We start from the raw sequence: 23,178 nt of genomic DNA on the forward strand, positions 1-23,178 counted from the left end.
TTATTTGAATAAATAATGAATGTACGTCGGGACTCATATCTATATTTTCATTGTCTGAGAATTGTACGGTAGAATAGATTGTAATAATGGGAAACATGCATACTTACGTGCACTTTATCTGTCATTCCTTTGAGCCTCTGAATGAACTCCGTTGTAGAACGCGCGCGCTCCGACAACTGCTGCAGATTTTGTGACAGTTCCGTCTGGAAATTAAGAAAATGAAGAAGTAAGAAACAGTGAAATAAGAATATTTATATAACGAAGCAAAATTAAATTTTTTTTATAAATAAAACAATGGAATTATTAGATTCCCCTTTTCTTAAAAGTGGATCCTATTTTAATATGCCTAAAAGTAGGTTTTTTTTTATTTGAAGTATTCGTAACAAATTTTTCTTGACAAATATCAAAGTGCAGTCGAGTTAAGATAAATTATAGACGCCGGTGCATATTTTGACTTCCAAAAACGGTGACCGGAGTCTGTAACTATTACGAAGTCAAAATGCGCAAGCTTTTAAGTTTCCCGAATTAAAAACAAATTTTCCCTCCTATAACATTGAATTTTTTAGCATACATTTTACATAGTTTTAAATTTTTCCTTCATTTTTCTCCTATCACAAAATCCGTTGACACCAACACTCGAATAGGGGGATACTTTTTTCAAACCCCTTTTTTTCTGTGGATCGTCTCGAAAATATATAAGTTTATTTCTTTCGTTAAAATTCGAAAGAGGAAGCAATGTTACGTTTCTTAGGGTGTGCGCAGGTATCGTCTTCAAATCTCATTTATAAAACAAAAAGAAAAAGAAGGAAAATGGAAATTTCGACCAACTATAGTGTGATTTGGGATCATATACACGTGTTTTGAAAGCAAAAAACGTGTTGGAAAATCGTGACAAAAATTTGTATCCAAAAGAGTTTTGGACAGTTGGCCTGAGCTGAAAACGCCGTTGCGGATCGATACACGATGTTGCTTTCTGTGTACGATACGCACACGTGACGACAGAACGTAAATTCATTATAAAAAAAAAACCACCTCAATTTTTTATTTAAAAAAAGCAAATTAACAGTCCTTTTGGAATTTTTTTGCTTATGTGAATAAAAAATTCAAAGTTTTTATTTACAAAGAAAAAATAGAGTAAAATTCATCACTTGAAATTAATTTAACGTATATAGTTTTTCTTGTATTCAACCCAGAATTTGCATTGTCAGATAAAAGAAGAGAATGTTTGCTACTTTTCAATATAACGTACAAGTTCACGAGAATTCTAAGTGAATTTGTTTGCATAGAAATTCAAGTACTCTACAATTCTATACAGTGCACTGTATTGTTCGTTAAGAGACTCAATCGACACCTTTTTCTGCGTGAGCCATGTGAATAAACTCGACTACCGTCATGTTCCGAGGGAACAAAAAAAAACTGCCAATACAGAGATTCGCAGATGCTTAAAATTGTACAAAGGAAATAAATTTGGTTCAACCCTTTACAGGCACCTAAATTTTCGAGCAAATTCCGTAAAAAGAAAAAAAAATTCCTAAAAAAATACCCTTGTGTAATTTTTAGATTGTAAATTTTAGTTTGATGAAAATAAATTTTATAATAGGATATCTGTGAAGAATCTCCAGACTGACGTAATTTTTCATTTAAAGGGTAAAATTTACATATTGCCAATATGCTCTGCACGGAAAATCTATTTTCCAGACTCGTTTATCGCCAATTTCCTCTCTCTCTTTCTCTCTTTTACTCTCCACTCTTTACTTCTCGCTTTTCTTAAGATTACTTTCGTCTTGCTGCCATGAAGCTTTATCCTAAAGACTCAGTCGATCGTCTCCGGGCATATTTTTCAGGATAACTTATTTTCTCTTCATTGTCCCAGCATTACGTTCCTGTGTGCAACTCAATTTACTCAAAAGTATGATGATGTATCTTTTCCTTGCCTGGGGGCATTCATTTACTCCTAAAGGTGTATATTTTCTGGCACAGACACACGAACGTCTCTCATCGCGCCAGACGAATTTTCCTTTCCCTCAGGGGAGGCGACACGGCTGATGAAATTAAAGACGAATTAGATTTTCTACAACTTCAACTCATTTGAATTTTCTTTTCAATATTAATGACTCGTGTCAAGAATTATTTAACCCACTTAAATCGTTCAGTGTTAAATAAGTTTGTCATTCCAAATATTAGAGGTGATTAATTATAATTGTTGATAATTGTTAAAAATGTTCCAGTGGGCACTGGGTTGTGTACCAGGGTTCTGGGTTCCTTCAGATTCTTCAGGTCTGCGTCCAAGTTAATAAAGCAACTCACCACGTTCAGGTCGCTGAACCCCATGTACCTTAGCATCAGAGGATTTGAAAAGGACGTCAATAAACGGTTCATAAGACGTTCTATGCCTGACCCATGAGGGAACCCAGGACCCAGGAGTTTATACTCCTGGGTTTTGAATAATGGGTCCTGGGTTTCTTCACATACTGCAGGTCAGTCAATCACAAGTTTGCAGATTGTTTGAGAACCCCAGGGATACCTTGAGAACCTTTGGAATCTTTAGGAGAAGAGGAATTCACCCGAAGACGGAAGTGGTTTTTAGTGGGTCGACCAGAACCCAGGGATTTTTTCCTTGGGTTCACTAGATACTTAGGAATCTAGGAAAGTCGATCCCAGGGTTTTATTCCCTACGGAACCTTTAGGAGGAACAAAATCCAGCTGATGACGAAAGCGGATTTTAATGGGTCGACCAGAATCCGCGGACCTTTTCTCAGGGTTCTTCAAAAATCATTTGGGATCTACAAACGTAGATACAAGGGACTTTTCCGTATGAAACTATCAGGAGAAAAAGAATCCCTCACCTAAAAATTTAATTATATTATTTTAATTTAATAAAATATGCAACCTAAAAGATTCTTAGCTGTCTGCGAATGTTCCGTTAGGTGACATGATCAGAATTTACCTTATAGTCAAAGTAGCGTCGTCTCATATTAAAAACTCTAAATTCCCGCTGCAAATTACATCCATGACAATATTCTCTCTCATATGAAAAGGACTCCTTTTAATAAAGCCTACCGCAATAGAAAAAAAGGTGCATCATAATGAGAGAAATTCGCTAAAATTAAAATTACGTTTTTCCTATCTCTCCATTTTAATTAGAAAATGTAATATTTCCATTTGTTGAAATACACAGCAACGAAAATTCACAATTGAAGCAAATTCTCGTAAATTTGACACACCAATTCATGTACCGATATTTTCATCGTTGACTATAATTCACTTTCTGGATTCATCCAAGCGCAGCTCTTTGCCAACGAGCGAGGTGAAATGGAGCCGAGGTCACAGAGACGAAGATTCGATTATACCCCTTTGGTATGTTCTCGACAGGCACCCAAGAAGCTCAGAAAGGTTTCGAAATTTAATTCTCTCCCATTCCAACTAAATATTAAATCCCTCTGCTCTTTAAGCCAAATATATAAATTTGTCTACTCTACTCCCTTTCTCTCTCTCTCTGTCTGCTCTCTTTTTGTTTCCGTAACATCGTTTCATAATTTCTATATATTCAATTATTTTCGAAAAAAAGAAAGAGAGTGGAAAAAAATTGTATGCGCATTTTTGCCAAATCTGATATCTGTTGTCGCTTTCATTTTTCAAGTGATTCAATTCGTGGGGGGAGATATATCGAAATGCAAGAGCTGAAGGAGATCTTATTAGCATGAAAAGGGCCTCTCATGAATTTATTCTCCGAGAATCGAAGAGGCAGAAAGAGTTGCGAGAATCGAATTGCTCTGGAATAGACTGCATTAAATCCTTACATCTTGTACACTCTTCGTTTGTTTCGAATAAAGTTGAACAGAGCGAAAGGGAAAAACAGAATTCGATTTGCGAGTTTTTTCTTTAGGATAGAATTTATACTCTTTGAAAAGACTATTTTTTATGATTGCAGGAAAAATTTTGCCACCTCTTTCTGTTTTTTCTTGATAATTATTTGGGAGCAATAACTGGATTTTAATTATTCGATTGTATAAATTACAAATCTTTTTATATTTGAAATAAATTAGATTCTTTTTTCATTCTTAAAAAAAATTTCTAGTTTATAACCAAACTTGGTCTGCACGTGTAATTATTTCTTGATCTCTAATCATGAACTATATAAATTTCGGTAGAAATACTCCTCAGGTTAAGAGCGCTGCTTCTCGAAAATGGTGCGGCGGCATTACGAAGTTATGATACCCATAGTTTTGAGGCGTCTGCTCACTTATTAAAGGAAGAAGACTTGTCGTACTAAAATCCCCAAGACTAGACAATTTACATTCATAGCGCCACTGTTCCCAACATCATTATAAACGAATTCTAATGTATTCTATATCCTTATATAATTTCTTGAAGCATTAAGGAAACCAAATTAATAATTTAATTGAATTTTGATTTGACTTTCGACTCCATTCGAAACGAACAAAGAATTTTCGATACAATACGAAATAGTAGCAACAAAGAAGTATTGAAGAAAAGAGTCGAGAATTATTATAGAAAGGATGAATGGAAATTTACAATAACAATTATCATCACAATAGAATGAAATTCACTGAAGGTTTAAAAAGATTTATGGTACTTATTTTTATTTTGGAATAAATTGATATTAGAGAGATAGGAAGGTAATCTAGACAATCAAGATTATCATTCAGGACTGATAAACTTTTTAATCCGATAACAAATTATCATTGGGGAAAAGTTTGGAATACGGATTTTAAGTCTATGGAATTGTTTGAAAGAGTAAAAAAACAGTCCTCCATATAGCGACGCAAAAACTTTTTATTGGCACAAGGAGGGGTAGAGTGTGATTGTTATATGGACGATTTCAATTTGCAACTGGGAAAGCTCGCATCTTGAATTACGGAAGCTCGTAACGCTATTCATGCTCCACTGTAATTAAGTTACTTCTTATAAGAGTTAATGCTTTATACTATCAAGTCGAATAAATCCCTTGGTTTTCGTTTGAATTTCTAAAGCCGACTTATCTATTACAGTTTCGATAAGACATGGCCAGAAAGGGGAAATTGGTCTTTTGCCTAGGTCACGCTAATCTCCACTATTGAACACGCACATTAATAGTGCGAGATTACCTTCTTCAATTTTTAGGAGGGTCTTATTAATTTCTTTTAAACGTATATTGTTTGTTGACTCCTCATTTTTATTTACTCACTATTTCTTAAATTAAATATGGCTGAGGTAAAAACGGAACAACAAACATTTCTTAAATGAAACGTAAAATTGTTAATTCAGCAGAGTCGTATTACCTCATTGCCTTATTTAAACAGATTCAGTGTTGCTTACCTTTAGGAAAAAAGGGAGAGGTTTTATCAGCAGCAGAAGACCGAAGTCCAGCTCATAAGAGGAATCATAATTACAAGCAGCAGAAATTAACATACCAAATTATTATTCTCCTTCTGTTAGCACTCCACGATCAAAAACATCAGAAATATTCCCTCATGTCAGCAGCTCAACCTTTGAATGAACACTGTCAAAGGCGAATCCGGCTCGAAGGACCACTCGTTATCATTTAAATTTTGTTAAAGACACCTTATTAGAAAACGGATTTCCTGCTTTACTTTTGGATAAAAAAATTAGTTGCAGATACTATAGACTCTGGGTCTGTATTAGACCCACGTCAAGAATAAATTTAGGACGACATTAATCGTGTGGAATATAGATGGATTACTTACGGTTCAGGGTTGGCTAGTCCAGACGGATAATTGAGCCCATATGTCAGCATGTGAATTTGATAAATACTATCTCCAAACTAATATCTAGCGCCTTCTTGATTCTTTCTAATTGTGACAATTACCATTTCGACGAATAGATCTAATGGGAAATAAGGGAAAAAGCGGGACTAACTGATGTCTGCCAAGTTCTAAGTAAGACGAAGAGGAATTATCGCAAAATCTCATCACATGCGGGTTGAACGTGAATTTAGGCGTATATGCGTATTTTCAGTGCTGAGAGGTTTGTGTGTGTGTTGTGTATATGTGGCGGAGCACACGTTTGAATAGACAAACGATGCATCGAGTGCTGGCTTGACAAGTATAATGGTAGTTGGCGTATACGACGAGTATCGTGTTTATGCAGGGTAGTGTCTGCAGGAGGGTGGCTGTGAAACTTTCTAGGGTTCCTCGGAGTGGGAAAACTGAAGCGAAATGGGGAGGGAAAAGGCCGTAGGCTGCAAGATGGAAGTAAAGCTCGAGCACAGCTTTTGCGTGAAGGGCTAAATCGCGTGGGCTGTGACCTCACGATAACGTACACCAGAACGGTCTTATGTCCCAGTAAATATATGTATCACCACTGCCAAAATGGATTTCAAATGAAAATCATTCTAGAATGACCAATTATACCTCGGCACGAAACCACGATTGTCTTTCTCCTATGGGAGAAACGAAAATTCCACCTTATACCAGTATAATAATACTGTTCCTTAATTGTAAATTGCACCCATCCTAAATCTCTCATTATTATCCCCATAACTATTATTCCTCCTCCAATGAATTTCAATAGTCATATTTCACCCAGACAGCAATTCATCAAACTGTTTCTCCACTTTGATGAAAATACATATTCACTGGAGCAAATAAAAACGATCCTTCTTATAGAGAAATAAGATTTGTTTACTCTATCAAAAAAGAATATTAAATTGAATCCGTAATAATAGCTTTGATATACTTTCCTTTTCTTTTAATATCGAAAAACAAAGTAAAGAGAAATAATGAAAGAGGAGTCAACAGTTTACTATTCAGCAAAAGTGGAGTATAATTTTTAACGCAGTTGACGCGTCCAGACTAGAAACGTTCAAGAATAAGAAGGAGGCAATAATTATTCAAATTGCTTTCTTCCGTCTTTTTAAGCTTCTTTGTGCCAGCTTTTATATTCTTTTATCTTTTGCGTAAAAGACGCGAAGAGACAGAGAGACCAGTTAGTCTTAACCTTTCGCTCTCTCTGAAATCGTTTTATTTCATGATGACTATCTCGAAATGCCCTTAGTCTTCACGCCCTCTCCATGAAAGATAAGGTGATGCTAAGGAGCCCTAATTTGAATTCAACATTAACCTTCAACTTCGCAGCCATTTCCACTTGATCGCAAAACAGGTCATTAAAATCCAATTCCCGTAAATTAGTTGTACAAGGGTTGTGTTAAAATAAATGAGACAGCCAAAGACAATGTAATCAAGATTAAATTACCCTCCGAGTAAGATGAAGGAAACAAAAACTTTTCTATAAACAAAATATTTTCTTTCCTTACAGAACCAATAAAAAGTATAGTTTAAAAAAGAAATAAGCTGAAAGGTTTATTTATTCTATGTTTATACCTTCGCAGTGCTCATAAACATTTACTGCTAATGGTTTTACATAAAAGTTTACAGTGTCTCAACGCAAAAAAAATACATTTGACACTATTTTCTTTTTTCATTCAGATCGTGTGCATATTTTTTTTTTTTGCAGAACGTGCGGATGGGAAAAAAATGTAAAGGGATAGGAGTGAGAATTCGAAAGGGTGGTGGAGTTTTTATAGTATGCAAGTGCTATTGCACAAGTTGCAGAGTCATTTCACTCTAAATCGACTCGTAAAGAATTGTAAACGTAACAAGTCATCCATTGGCGTGTATTCATACTACAAATCATACCGAAAACATTCGCCACCCTCGAAGTGTACGTTCTGCTTCCATACATATACATACTGCCCCTGAAGAGTAAAATACCCTCGAATTTTGCTCGACGGATATAACCATGTGATACTGCCATTACACATACATATCAAGCCACTTTTTCACTGCATTGCAATGCGATGATTCATAATCGATTGTAGCCCTTCGTCTATTGATAAAAGGGATAGGCTCTGTTTCAAAATTTCCCCCGATAATGTCACTGTGAAAACAATTTTTACCGAAGATAAAAACTTTCATCTCCTATGGTATACTTTCTGAATGCATCAATTCAACAGAAGGAAAAATCTTTGAATTTAAATAAAAAAATATCCAAAAAAATAATTTAGAAAGTAAATCTGTTAGGGGAAACTAGTTTTATTTGAGAATTGGCAATTATGAAGTTTGCCAATTCTTTAAAGCAATGATAAAAATAGTTTTGATTGTCGTTGTGTTATCATTCTTGGGACCTCAGATGGCGACGTGTTGTCCCTCTCCCTGAAAACTCTCGTCTTCTAATGAACTCCGTGAAACTACTTTCGCGAACTTCCAACTATTTCCAAGTAGACGTGCTTAGCTTCGCTCGACCCCCATTCGTAATTCCCCAAGGCCCCTGTTTTCCCGTTCACCACCGCGCTCACGGTTAAGAAAACCACGAAATTCCCGCGTTCCTTCTCAACCCGTTAAATTCTAAAAGGTATTCTCCCTCGAATCGTCAATGGCCACAGTCATTTACATAGACTATGGAGCTTTAAAGGTTTCTTCATATGCGCACAAGGAAATCTCGAAGCTAGAAAAGCTTTTTCTTTCTTTAGCAAAACGAAAGAATACAATTTGGCGTAAAACTTACAGATGCCTTTTTCCTTGAAGACATTTCCTTTGGGTGTCCGTAAGTGGACACCTAAATTGTGGAATGATACGAGAATCTCTAGGACCCCTTTGGGATGGTTTTTGGAATATTGTGTTAAAGTCATCCTAGAGATATCTCACGGACATTAAAAACTTGCGAACTTGCTTTAGGCAGACACCAACACCAAAAACCTTTTCTTGATTCCTTGAGTTTCGAACCTTAGTATCCACCTACGGAACGACCTTTTGGCTTCAGACTTCGCAGATGAATGCTCCCATTTAGTCACTTACGCCACTAGATCCGTCCTAGACATCTTCCTGTTCGAAGACTCTTTAATTTTGATGAGGAGGTTGAGGGCTAAAAATATTTAGTTACCCTAAAGTCTGCAGGACGTTCTTAGGATATCTTTAAAACATTCTACTGCCCAATGGATAAATAAAATTATTCTAGACACCATTCTTTATCAGCAACTTCAAGTACGGATTTAAACTTTTTGCTATGTAGTAGCCTATCCATAAAGTCTCGTTTACCAGATTGCTAGGTATGTAACACGAAATCGAGGATATAGCGAAGTTGTCGAATGGAATTTAGATGAGATTCGCGATTCGAGGATTAGCAATTTTATTACAGATAACTCGCTCTCCGCTCCACCAGATTCGACATGTTCTGGCTTGTCAATGAAAATCACGTGCTCAATTTACCAATGATAGTAAAGCCATCAACGCTTGACTGAAACGGATTTTCCACATTAAACGATATCAAAAATTTCATCGAATTTTGATGTTACGACTTGTTGAGCTAATTTTAATGTATTTTTAATGCGATGACGCAAATGTTTCTAAAATTCCCTCTTTGAAATTCAATTAATTTTTTATCAATAATTAAAGAAACAATTATTTGAAAATACTATTTCGTTTTCGACGATTCATTTTTGGAAAATAAAAGCAAAAATACCTTCTGTAAAGTGAAACCCCTCCATTTGTAACACAACTCCAGCAATTGAAAATTGATCACCATGAAATGAAGGGAAATAAATTGAACGAAACTTGAAGAAGGAGAGCATTTGAAATATTCCATCAGGAAATTTACTCGCGCACGTCAAGTGGATCCGCGGATCAGATTGAGTTAAATTGATGAAGGAAGAACATAAAGATCATAAAGTAAGGAGTACCAAAGAAAGGGAAACAAGATTGAAACTAATCGTCCGAGGATAGAGCAAGGAAAGGGAATTCCAAAGTTTTGAATTTTGACACCTCCTCATACTTCAGCCCCCCTTTTGTGATGCGATGGAGAAAATCAGACCTGTCACTGTCATGCACCTCATACCAAAATAATTTTGTGTTCTGCAAGTTCCTTTCATCATGGTGTGTCATGATGAAACCATTTCTCATCTTCCCACATCAATATCAAAATTCTGAAATTTGAATTTACTGTTCTCAAGTTGAAAAAAATTTGTACAATCGAATAATTAGATGTCAGATCATGGTTAGGTGTCAAAAAATTTGTCACCCAGCTGAAATTCTTTATTCGGAATGGAAGATCCAAGAGGAAACAATCTAATTCAAGTTTATTTCGAAAAAAAAGATTTTTGTAATTTACACAATCGAATAATTAGATGTTAGACCATTGTTAGACGTCAATATACTAACATTTGGGTGGAATATTTAAACATTATTCCTTTGATGATAATTGTCAGCAGGAATTCAAATTTATCGAAATAACTACAACCCATAAAAAAGGTGTTATGGATCGAAGTTTTGTCTAAAGAATTTCGTCTCCGATGACGACTGTTTCCATGGAGCTAACCAATTTATGGGTTGAACGTTCGTTCATGGAACATAACCGTTTACGGTCGTTACGTGATCATCGTTGATAGACCGGCACGTACACAGAATAATGCTAACCAACAGAGGCAGGTTCTTCCTGGTTTGTGTTTGCTTAGGTCGACATACAGCAGCTTTGCCTATTGATCATATCCCTGCCGTGTTCGAATGACTTTTACGAAACTCCACACTTTTTTTCTTCTACTTAAACAACCCTTTTTCCTTTAGAATTCTTTTTTTTCACCTCAGGAAAGAAATTTTCCTCTTAAAGAAAAAAATTCTTGAAGAATAAATTCTTATTAAATAAATTTTCATTAAATAAATTCCTCGTAAATTCTTATAAAGTATTTCAATTATTTCGAAGAAATTGAAATTTATGAAATACGTAAAAAAGAAGTGAAAGAATAATTCAAAAATATTTGATCAATAATACTAGACTGCTCCTTTTTCATCAGACAAAGTTTATGAGAAAAAAAATATATTCTGTCTGTTCATTGTCAATAGAGTGACAGTTATAACGTCACATCATTCCAAGACAAATAAACTAGATTATCTAGAAATGTCTTATTTTATATCGCACTTAATCTATATGTTTACATTTTACTCATCGATTTGAAAATAAAATTATCAAAACGTATTTTGCAGACTATTTTTCAACACTTTGCTAAATCACTACAACAATATTTTTTTAAAACTTTAAAATCGTATATTAAAAGTTAAACTAATAATAAAACGTTTGCAAATTTATTTGACATTTGTACCTCTGTAAAATTCCTGGAGGGTAAATGGAGCATGATTTTGAGATGCAATTTACATTAAGGAACCGTGATAGACAGCAATGTTGAGCTTTGTCCCTTGAGGCCAAGTATCTGTTTAATCTACGAGGCGAATACACTTTTAATCACAGTCAATCAGTTCATCACTCAACAAACCGCACTGAGGCAAATTAAAGGTCGAGTCGTGTTTGTCGTGACAATGTAAGATCACGCTTTTCCTTTCAGATACACATGCCACTTTAATCAACATGTGGGAATTTCTTTGGAGAAAATTTTAATGGGTTTCTGCACCGCTACTCAAGAATGACCTAAATTTTTTCAAATAAAAAAAAACGTCACCCTGGTTTCGTATTTATCAGGAAAAATCCGTTTGGAAACGAATCCCATTTCATTCCCTAAAAGTAAAGAATCTAAAAATCACTTTTCCAGTGATTTCAGAAACATTTTTAAACTGCAATTGATAAAGTAACTCTTAATAGAGATAACAAGATAAGAAAATCAATTTCCTGTCAAACTCACATAAACAGATCAATTCAGAAAATAAATAAAATTTTACAAATACAAACTCAATTTCCAGAATCAAAAAAAAATAACGAATTCAGCATCCACGAATTGCGTCTTCGACAGTTTATTGCTACGTCGTCATTTGTTTATTTTTCTCTTTTATTTTCACTATACTGAATATGTCAGATACTAACTCTTTATTTTTATCAGACATTAAGTTTATTTCAGTTAGAGCCAAAGTAAGTTTCTTTGCATCGGGGATAAAAAAAAGCTCGAAGCAGATAGTAAATATGACTGGAAACTTGTAGTCTAGAAAAAACAAACTTTATACTTGGCAATATAAGCTTCAAGACATATATACTATATGTATATGTGTGTTCGATACGCGGTGTGGAAAGAGGAGAAAAAAAATCTGAAGAGAAGAAGAAGAATAAAGTGGTTGGGGTTGTTTCAAGACCAGAGGGTTCAATACGAATGTGTACATAACGACGAGCAGCGCAGCATTTAATGGATGCTTTATAAAAATAAATTAGCAACTTGAAACCTTTCTAAGTGGGTTCGCCTCAACCATGTTGTTGCCTGTCCCTAACAAGAGCCAATAAAAATGGGAAAGTAAAATATCATCTTCTGGAAAATACTGTTTTTCATTCTGGTTAATTTAAACCAGAACTTTTCCCTCCAATTTAACGGGGAATTTGTGCTGGTAAAGAAATTTATTAATATGAAAAAAGAAATTTTCTTCCTTAATAAGAAAACTTTTTTCTGATTAAGATCCGTTTCATTTCACTCCATCATCACTGTAAATGTGGTTTTGTTTGCCAGAAAACTATTTATTTACTTGAAATCATAAACGGGAGATCATAAATGTTCACAATTGCTGAAGAACTCTCTGGCCCTCAATGGCAAATGGTTGTCAACAATTTTTAATAACCGATCCCATTGTGAGACGTGACAGTCAGCAACCATCCTTCATTCAGGATGGAAGGTCCCAAACTAGCGCTTAAATTAAAAAATGATTTGTAATTTACCTAATCGAATAATTAGATAGCTAATCGTTGGACCATAGTTAGGTGACAATAAACTTGTCACCCAGCTGCCATTCCTTATTCGGAATGGAAGATCCAAGATGGAACAATTTAATTCAAGTTTATTTCCAAAAAAAAGAAATTTGTAATTTACCCAATCGAATAATTAGATCTTAGAACATTGTTAAACTATCGAATTTCCAGATCACCCAAATTTATGAAACTCTCATTTTTTAAATTCCAAACTGACAAAGAATATAGAATTTTTTATTGGGTTCCCCCCCTATCACTATGACAAATTGAAACGGGTCAGAGTTTCGAGATCGTGTCGCGCCAGCTCATGATTGACATTTAATTTATCGGGTCGGTAATCAGACACAAAAAGAATAATAAAGAAGGTCATTTAGAATCCAGCGAATCGAAACGAGTGGGAATTATATCAACTATACGTATATAGAAGGTATATGTATAGTGAAAAATAATTCCTCTCGTTCTCGGGATCAGAGAGCATTTCTAGTTTTGCATTATTTCTACGTTTGTTTCGCCAACTGGCGCGCAGAGAGACGCGTCGCGTCGTGGAGATTGCTACCCGACAAAAACAATGTTGAATGCGAGAGAAATATTGTGGTACTTTAGAAAATGCAACGCGAGGGGCGATTTTTGCTTAGCGTCGAAAATGTCGCTGATGAAATATTTACGACACGCCTATTCTAATCGTTAGGATCAACGTTCTCCTAGTTGTTGCAGAAAGGAGTGTTGAAAAACGTGCAATATGGGAAAACAGGAAAATTGTAGGTGTGGTTTTTTTAGTGACATAGTTATGGTAGAATTTGAAATTAATGGGATTTTCTTGATTAGGGTAATTGGGATTTGGGTAAGCCAAGTTAAATTAGGGAAAATGTTAGTAGAATAACGATTTTGATACAATTTTCAAATACTGAAATGATATCCTCGATGACTGAAGCCAACTGACTTGGTCAATACAATAAGACTGTTTGGATTCAACAATTTTAATTATCAGTGTTCAACACTACTGCAACCAGATAATTAATTTATAGTCTCATGTAAAGAAATAGTAGAATAACGATTTTGATACTATTTTGATATAAAATAAATGTAAGTGAATAATTGGAGAGATCCAATAACTAAATCCTCCATGTAAATCAATTTAAACGACTCCTTTTCCCTTTCAGTACCTGTACCTCTAAAACCGAGAAACTGAAACACAAATCAGTTTTTCATGACGTTATTACATTATGCAGAAATGGCTCACGACTTTTTCACGCGCTTCATCTACCTTCGAATTCTCCTTTTTTTCAAGTCTGGAGAATTTCATTTTATTCGCGGTTACTGGGAACAATTTTCAAGCCATTCACAGTACGTTCGCGCACCAAAAAGATGAAGGGGAAAAAAATACGAAGAAGTCGTCGAAAATCCATCCACACGTCCAACTGGAACTCACAGTCCTAACGAGACTTTGCATAGCTTGAATAGTGAATGTGTTCACGAGAAACGTCTAAAATTGCAGGTACTCGTATAAGAAGAAAATGAAAAGGAAAGAGGAAAACAAAATAAAAAAAGAGAAATGCGCGAAAATAAGAGTGTACATCCGAGGGTAGGTACTGGAGAAACTAGTTTGCTTGGAAATAGGCGCATATTTAGAATGGGGAATGCAAGTGTGAAAAGTTGTAAGTATTCGTGTGTCGAGTATATGAACAAAGTAGGTGAATCCATTCAGGTGCGATGCCCTAATGTGAAGACTACTTTACTTAGGCACATCCTCTGCCACATATATACATACAACGAATTTATGTCATTCCACTATAAAAGCTTTTCATGTTGGAACTTTCTACTAACAGATGAGTGCTTCTTCATTTAATATGTTAGCACCTTATGTCGTAAAAAGTAGTTTTTCACTTCTGAAAGTGGGATGTGCCTTTAACATTAACTTCAAAGCACCAGAAGAAATATGTCTTGAATAAGAAAAATATTTCTTTGATCACAAGAGAAGAAGCATCCTTCATAAAATGTCTCTCTATTAATCATTTTTCACTCAGCTACAACCGATTTTATGATTTTCGTTTATTAAAATATTTTTTATTAAAAAGAGTATATCTTCGGGAAGCAAAATTTAAGGAGTTTTGAATTTAATAATATGTTTTAAATCTCTAATTCTAAAATCTTTCAATTTGTCACGTTTTCTATTATCGATGTTACAAAATAAACTCCTATGTTCCGAAAACCCAGAAGCTTTATTTTAAGGTTTAATTAACCTGATAATCCCAAGGGACTTTAGAGGAACACGTTTTCAATAAGCCTTTCGTTGCAAATACTATCAAAAGCATCAAATCATTTCTGATATCTAAAATATTTAATCTTCTTACATCCAAAGCTTCTGTGATCTACATTTAATGCTACCACTATTTCATAGAAAGGATGTTTAATTTATAAAAAATCGAATCGAAATGTCTAAAATTCTGGTTAATGTAATTTTCCTGTCTATTGAAGATTTAGTTACCTAAATAATAAATTTCAAGTCACATTAATTAATTTTTAAACGCTGGCTTTTAAAAACTGATTCGCGAAGTTAGGATCGACACCTGAATTAGTGTCAATTTTTTTTAAAGCCTTCGAACTGTTATGAACATGAACAGAAGAAGGAATGTCTAAAGTCGACAATAGTTCCTGAATATATACCCTGAAATCCCCACTCCTATCTTTTGCGCACGCCCAATATATTTTCCCCACTCTGTTCTAGGATCCACTGCTCTAAAGTCGCTAAGTTAGAAAATTAAGAAATAATTAAATTACAAAATTAATTTTCAATATAAGTTTCACTGGAAACTTCAAAGTTTGCTAAAGGTCATAAATAATTTAATTTTCTTTGCTGACTAAAGCGCTTTGAATAAATTATCATCATATTTTTGTTTAATCATTGAAGCGTAACTAGAAAAATTTCCAAAAATAATTAATTAAATTATCAACTTATTTCAGAACAAAAATTCAATCTTACAAGCAAAAGTGTTGAAATTTTTAAGTACAATGGCAAAAATCGAAATTTTCAATTTCGTCGGCTGAGAGGCGAGTATTAAAAGATATAAGATGACAAAATGAGAAAACGGAAAAACTACTGCACAAGAGACAATAAACGTATCTTCACAAGCGACGATGTTATAAAAGAAAGGAAGAAGAATTTATCCTACCTTCTTCGTAGACACTTTATATTTTGAAAAAATATATTATTTGCTCACTCAGACTTTATAAAAGTGTCTCATCTTCACAATGAACGATTATTTTTTTTAATTAATAAATCAGTTTTCAACTTTTTATCAAAATAATTAAAAAAAAGTTCTTGTGAAATACAAAAAACGTTTTGTTTTGTTTTTTCATTTTCTTTAAAGGCATATGAAAAGATATTTAGTTGAAAAGTTGTTTTCAGAGTTTGTTTCTTATGCTTTAACGAAAAAAGTTTCACTAAGAGAAAAAAGGAAACAAATTGCAGGGAAGAAACTTGCGTCAAAAGAAATTATAAAAGTTGATCTACTCAATTATTCTGGTCGCTTGCACTTTCTCTCCTCTCTAGGAAGTATAACCCCGAACCGAATATCAGGACCTTGGATTTAATCCCATTCCACTACGATGCTAATTAATTGCCCGCGAGTATAGCCATTAATCCGTAAGGTTTAACAGGATCGTGTAAATGACCAGATTCTTTGCCTCCGCGTGACATTATCACTTGCTAGCTTTATTAGTAATTTTTTTTCTCCTTTTTTTTATTAGCTCTGCCAGAATGTTCTCTGCTGTTCAAGATAAGAACTCTCCTGGGGGGGTTTCAAGTTTCTGGGCGTGGGTGATATATTTCAAACGTCACTCTTTTAATCAGAGAGCTTTAATTTCACTTTCAAACCCATTTCGATTATCTTACATTCGAGAATGGTAAAATTGATATAATTAAACTCTTCCCACTGGATATAATATTTTAGGAATATTTCAAAAATTTTCAAGTGAAAATTTTGGTACAATGCGTTTAAGCAAATTTAAAAGTTAATGGACATTCAGTTGAAAGTAAATTAGGGGAAAATTAGTAGAATAACGATTTTGATACAATCTTGGAAGACCAATCTCTTTCGACGATTGAACCCAACTAGTTGTCCCAATTTGTATTAGTTCACAAATATTTCCACATACGGAATTCGATAATTAAGATAAAGAAAAATAATAAGAATTTCGCTTAATGGAAATGAGTGAGTGTAATTTTTAATAGTACCTTGCGGAAGTGCAAAAAAAAAAAAAATTGTGAAGTAATAAGTAAAGCAAGCAGTAGAAACAAGAAAGCACGCAAGGCACATCAAATGTGAGACAAGGGTGCCAAACTCAGTCACGTGCTTGTCACGAGAACTTATTTGAATTTTCAGTCACGCGATATGTCCGCCAACAACGTTCTCGGTCATTAGAAAATTAATCTGCTCCTTTGTAACAGCCTAATATTTCTTTAAATGCGTAATGACTTCCTCAATGTAAATGCGTTTGGTAATGAATGCCCCGGGACAAGAACATTTTTTTACGTCAAGAAGTAGAGAAATATGTCCTCATGGTTTATTGTATAAAAACAAACTTCTCTAATTACTCTCATCAGAAAAATTTCTCCACTTTTTTTTCAATAAAATACAAACACCAAATGAATCAAAACTGTCAGTTCATTTATTTTGAAGTTAAATTGTTGTAGAAAAAATAAGAGATTAGAAACATGAAATATTCTCATTTGGGAGAAGCTTAATTACTAAAAATTACCACAGTTGCTATCCTCAAGTTAAAAAAAATATTTTTGTAATTTACCCAATCGAATTAGATGTTGGTCAATAGTGACCAGCAACCATTGTCGAAATAAAATCCAGGTAAATTACTTATAAATTTAAATATTTGTTCACTTGTCCCTTTGACAATATTGTAAATAATAAAACAGAAATTAAACAGATATATTTTTGTTCACAAAATCCAATACTTTAATTAATTGTGTACTTGATTTAAATGTAAAGAATTATCTGATAAAATAAATTAATCTTCGAAAAGGTGGTTTTATATTTGAATGAAAAGCGAATTGTATAACGGCATTTCGATGAAACCCGATTGATAACGAATAATTTATTTTTACTTCAAAGTTTGCTCAATATTTTCACTACTATATATATACGCGCGTATGTTTCGTATTATACAAAGGGGAATTTGAAACATACAGGTGCTCGTCAAAAAATTTTCTTTTCTTTTTATTCCGCTTTCATTTGTTTGGTTTCATTTTGTTTGTTGTTTTTTTTTATGTGTGAGTGGGGATAAAAATTATTGCAATAACAAGAGGAATGTATGGCGCAGTGGTAGAAGAGTGTAACTAATCTTGTTTCATGCCATTGCAGAGGGAAACAAGCGGAAGGGCAGTGCCCTGTTTGAAATATCAGCCCCTCTCGAGAAAAGTACGACATTGCTGGACAAAACTCGTTTTCGTGTTTTGCAAGCCCATCGTTTGGAATTCTATTGCAGAATGCATCAACCCTTCGTTAACTCTTTTATTCTCAAATTCAATCTTGTCAATGTGATTCTAATTTTTTTTTCAACATCATTTGCTAATTGATTTAACGATTTTTTTTAATGATTTAAGGGATCAACTATAATTGCAATTTGCAAATTTTAAAAATTCATTGTTTGCATTTTTTTATCTTCAAGGTTATCGTTAATAAATTTTTATAAATTCTCATAACCGTTAGGCTTACCATACCCTCCAATAAAGGACCATCAAACAAGACCCACCTGAAACAAATAAAAAATTTCCACCATTAATTCAAGGATAGACATTTTTAAAAAGGAATCAATTTTTCATACTATATTTAAAAATTGCATTTTTAAGATATGTAATATAAAACTACGAACACCATCTATAAAAAAATTTATGAAGATTTACGTGTTTTGAAAAATAAAGTAAGAGTAACAAATTTGCGTAAACTGGTAAAAGAAGTGAGAGAAGGTCGCTTTTGATAAATTGCATTGTGGTAAATTGTAGGGTTGACGGTTTGTATAAAGAGCAAAAGAAAAAAAAATCTCAAAAAGTGGTCAGGCCGGGTTCAATTACCCCACACGAGATGTGATACCTCGTGGCATAATTTTTATCCTAGCGTGAACACGACTTTTGTTTTCCGAGCGAGAAATTACATTAATAAGAAAAATATAACGTGAAAACACCTCTCTCAATTAAAATATTTAAAAAAACAATATAAATTCCTATTTTCCTAAGAATTACAAACTTTGTGCAAAAAAATACTCACTTTTTTGCAAAAATTTAATATTTTATTTTAATTATAAAACTTTATTCTATAATTTTTTTCTACTAAAAAAATTCCTCGCGGTAAGATAAAAAATTTTAGTTTCTATATTCTTTTGTAAAATAATACATTTTCATTACATTTATCCCCCCCGACGTTTACTGATAAAACTAACGTATTTTAAATAAATCGGATTACAAAAGAAGAGTATTTTAAAAGAAACAAGATTTTTTTTTGTTGAAACGAAATTTTTTTGTTATTCTCCATTTTTTTAGGAGAAAAAAAAACCTTTTGTTTTATTCAAAACTATGAAAACGAGAGATATAAAAAAACGCGAAATAACAAATCCAGTATTTCACAATTTTCAATGAATGAACGTTCCTTATATCGGGAACTGATAATAGCCCATACGTTTTGGTGTGGGAGAAAAAAAAATTGCGTACTAAAAATCGACGTCACACACCCGGCAAATGTCGCAACAAATTATGGCCGTATGGGATCCTCGTGAAATCAAATTGAATTTCAGTTTTCAATGCCAATGAATTTGCCGGAGATATGTGCTTGGATGAGAATTGTATTCACCGATACCAACGGCAAACTTCTACAGGCAAATATATATACATATATATATTTATAAATATATAGAAGTGCCACGATGTGAAATGGAATTTGGAATTAAAATTGATCGCAGCACCGTCAAAATTACGGATCAATCAAAGTTCCGTCAAACGATATTTTAGAATAAAAAAAAAGTCTTTAACATTATGTAGAAATAACAGAAGTATGTTTTTTTTTAATTTAAGAGTTAATGGACATTTAGTTGAAATTATTTTGGGGAAAAAATTAGTAGAATAACGATTTTAATATACTTTTGAAATACTAAACTGATATCCTCGATGACTGAACCCAACAGACTTGGTCAATAGAATAAGAATGTTTGGATGCAACATTATTTACAGACTAGGGGATTTGATATTTCTAAATAGTGGTTTGTTTTCTTTAACCATTTTAATTATCAGTGTTTAATACCAGATAATTAAATTACATTCCCATGTAAAGAAAAAAATAGTAGAATAACGATTTTGATACAATTTTGGAAGATCCTCTTCCGAGGATTGCTGGCTTACCTTGGGGCCCCTTACCCTAATAAAATTAGCAACAAATAATTGTTATTGACATGTTATTAATTCTAACAATTTAATCGTATAATAAAATGCAATCATTAATAACAAATTATAATAACAGACAATAACAAACAATTATTAATAAAGAATTGCAATCACAAAATAATAATGAATTGTAACAATATGTTTTCTTCTGTTTTTAAATGTCAAACCATCAGTTTCTGATTTGTAAACGGGAGAGAAAATATTTCGAGTTTAATGTCATAAATTGTGCACATGGTATATAAATTTAATAGAGTAACTAACTTCCGGAAAAAAGGTGACATTATCAAGTAGAGGATAATTTCCAAAAATGAGAATAAACTGTGAGATTATTAATGGTCTAATTATTCGCAGCTGGAGGTATTTAACACGCGCGGGCAACGCGAAAAGGGTTTTTTGATGGTGTGCGAATATGAGGAAGTTGTGTGTGGTATGAGGTGATAAACGAGGCCGATGGACAACGAGGTGGAAAATTTGTGAGGCGAGACTCTGATGCAAACCCCTCGTTACAAGACGTGAACCTACTTCTTCGCGTCAAGAGTCAAATATCCCATCTCGCGTGTGCACGTGGCGCGCGAAACGACATTGATTTCATTAAGTATTGATTTTCCAAGAGGGGGGAAGGGGGGGTGTGCGGATTTCGGTACGAATATATGAATACTGATGCACCAGACTGCGGTTCTTATTTTCTCCCGTTTATGACGTATATATACTTTATGTGCAAACGTGCACCCAGCATTGAAATTTCACATCTTACAAATATACCTGAATTCAAAGTCGTTTTGGATCAGGGAATAACGATAAAAGTACACTGACAAATTTTCGATAATATTTATCCCGCATTGATTCTTAATCTCAATCATTTTGCATAATTTCCCTTTTTGATAAAATTTATTTCTCATAGCAAGCAAATTAGAAATCAATCAAGGAACGTAAAATGCTAGTTAGAGTAAACTTTACGATTAGTAAACACCTGTTTATAACTTCAAACAGAAGAGAATGAAATATTTCTTTTCCATTCAGTATGTCAATACTTATTTCTCTTACAATTTTAATTTCAATAGTGAAAGTGCAAACGAATTCAAATGACAATGTGAAATATCCAAGTGATTTGCTCCATGAGCAGACGATTGATGTGGATAATTTGAAAAACGTACAACTATTCAGTCCATTTCAATCTTCGACAAATAAATACAATACAAAAGTGAATTGTGATTATCATTCTCCAGTTCCATGTGACGATCAACGAAATATGATGATTCACAGATATCCAATATCACCAGTTACTTCTCAAATATCACGCGATAATATTCTGCAGAATTTTGTTAATCCTTTTCCACAAATGTCAATGTTTCAAGTATTGCCATCATTTTTCGATCGTGGAGGAAACTATTTTTCGAATACAGAAAATCCCTTATGGTTCAGTGGGGAAACTGGAGTGCCGATAGGAACGACAATTAAATATTCAAGAGCAACCAGACATTTCCGGTCGAAGAAGCCAAAAGGACTGTCGAATTCGCAAAAAGTTCAACAGGATCGAATGTTTCCTCAAGCCATTAGACGAAATGGTAGAAAAAAATCAAAAAGGAATGGTAGAAAAAATAAAAATACTTTCGCAAAACGAAACGAGAATATCGACCATCTTATCGGTATTGATGATATAGAAGATGAATTAAGAATAAATTGAGAATAGTGATGAGAGGAAATGTTTAGTATTTCATATCTGTGTCATTAAATGAGAATTATTTAAATAATAAAACATGAAGGATTGAGATGACATGTGCGAAATTCAAGTAGAAATGTGGTCTGCACAACCATCAGTGATGGTGGTCCTCTTCATGATCATCATTAATGTGGTCTGAAACATCGGTTTGAATGTGGTTTCAACTACCCATCCTTCTGTGAAAGCAATACCGACTAACTGAAAATCCACCGGTGGGACGCTATTAATCAAGCAACAACGATAAAATTTTCAATGCATCTTTAATTTTCCACAAATAACTGTTGGATGATAATAAACAAAACTTCTGTAAAAAATTGTTCCCATACCTTGAGTCAATAAACATGAACTAAATTTCTGTACAATTTTTTTTGTAACTTCGTTTTATTTGGGGTCCTGTTCTCCTTTAGGGGTCCTCATCGTTGGTATCTATTTCTAGAAACAATCGTTGATTTAATTCTGATTGCAGATTACCAACGACCATGTTCTTCATTCGGGTTGGAAGATCTAAGATGGAACAATCAAATTTAAGTTTAGTTAGAAAAAAAAGGTTTTTGTAATTTACCCAATCGAATAATTAGATGATCGACCACAGTTAGGTGTTAATAAATTTGTCACCCAGCTGCCATTTTTTATTCGGAATGGAAGATCCAAAATATTTTTGTAATTTACCCAAACGAATAATTAGATGTTAGACCATGGTTAGGTGTCAATAAATTTGTCGAATCCTAAGAGTTAAAATTTCATCTAAAAGCTGTCACTAATTGCTGATAAAATCCAAATCCTCAATCATCATTGACACAAAAGCCAACAGTCAGTTAATGGACAAAGAGCAAAAGGATTACATTTTATCCGTTGTTCTATTTGCAAATGGACATTCATCAAAACAAATGTAATTAGAACAGCTTACATTTACAGCAGACATTTCGAACTATACCAAATATAACAATTATAACATACAATGTGGTATTTGCGGTAATCATCAAGATCATCATTAATTTTACCCCACAATTCTGTAATAACACTTTTGACAAAATAATTATCGTACAACAATTATTAAAGAAATTCAAAAAAATAAAAATCGATTCATTTAAAGATATGCAATTCAAAATGTTTTTCATACTCTTTTTTTTAGAAACAAAAGAAAGAATCCACAGAAGCAAAAGTTAGATAACAAAACAAAAAGCAGCAGGAGAAACAACATAAAAGAGCAATGACAATGGAACTGAGAATTGCATCAATCAGAGATGCTAGGGATGGTAAATGGAACACTATTAAGTGTAGAAGTTGAAAATCCCAAAGTAAGCGATAACTCAAAGAGAATTCTAAC

The 23,178-nt window shown here is 33.5% G+C and overlaps 1 protein-coding gene across 2 annotated transcripts in view; it reads right to left on the reverse strand.

The window, feature by feature from the left end:
- The window catches only part of LOC122506415 (E3 ubiquitin-protein ligase TRIM9), an 87,407-nt gene that overhangs the window by 14,929 nt on the left and 49,300 nt on the right, over nucleotides 1-23,178 (reverse strand). For both annotated transcript variants that reach the window (XM_043618562.1, XM_043618561.1), the window contains exon 3: nucleotides 108-203. In XM_043618562.1, coding sequence (XP_043474497.1) covers nucleotides 108-203 — 96 coding nt within the window. The remainder of the gene's footprint in view (nucleotides 1-107; nucleotides 204-23,178) is intronic.

The sequence above is a fragment of the Leptopilina heterotoma genome, unplaced genomic scaffold, assembly GCF_015476425.1.
Source record: "Leptopilina heterotoma isolate Lh14 unplaced genomic scaffold, ASM1547642v1 Lhet_42, whole genome shotgun sequence".
Classification (NCBI taxonomy): domain Eukaryota; kingdom Metazoa; phylum Arthropoda; class Insecta; order Hymenoptera; family Figitidae; genus Leptopilina; species Leptopilina heterotoma.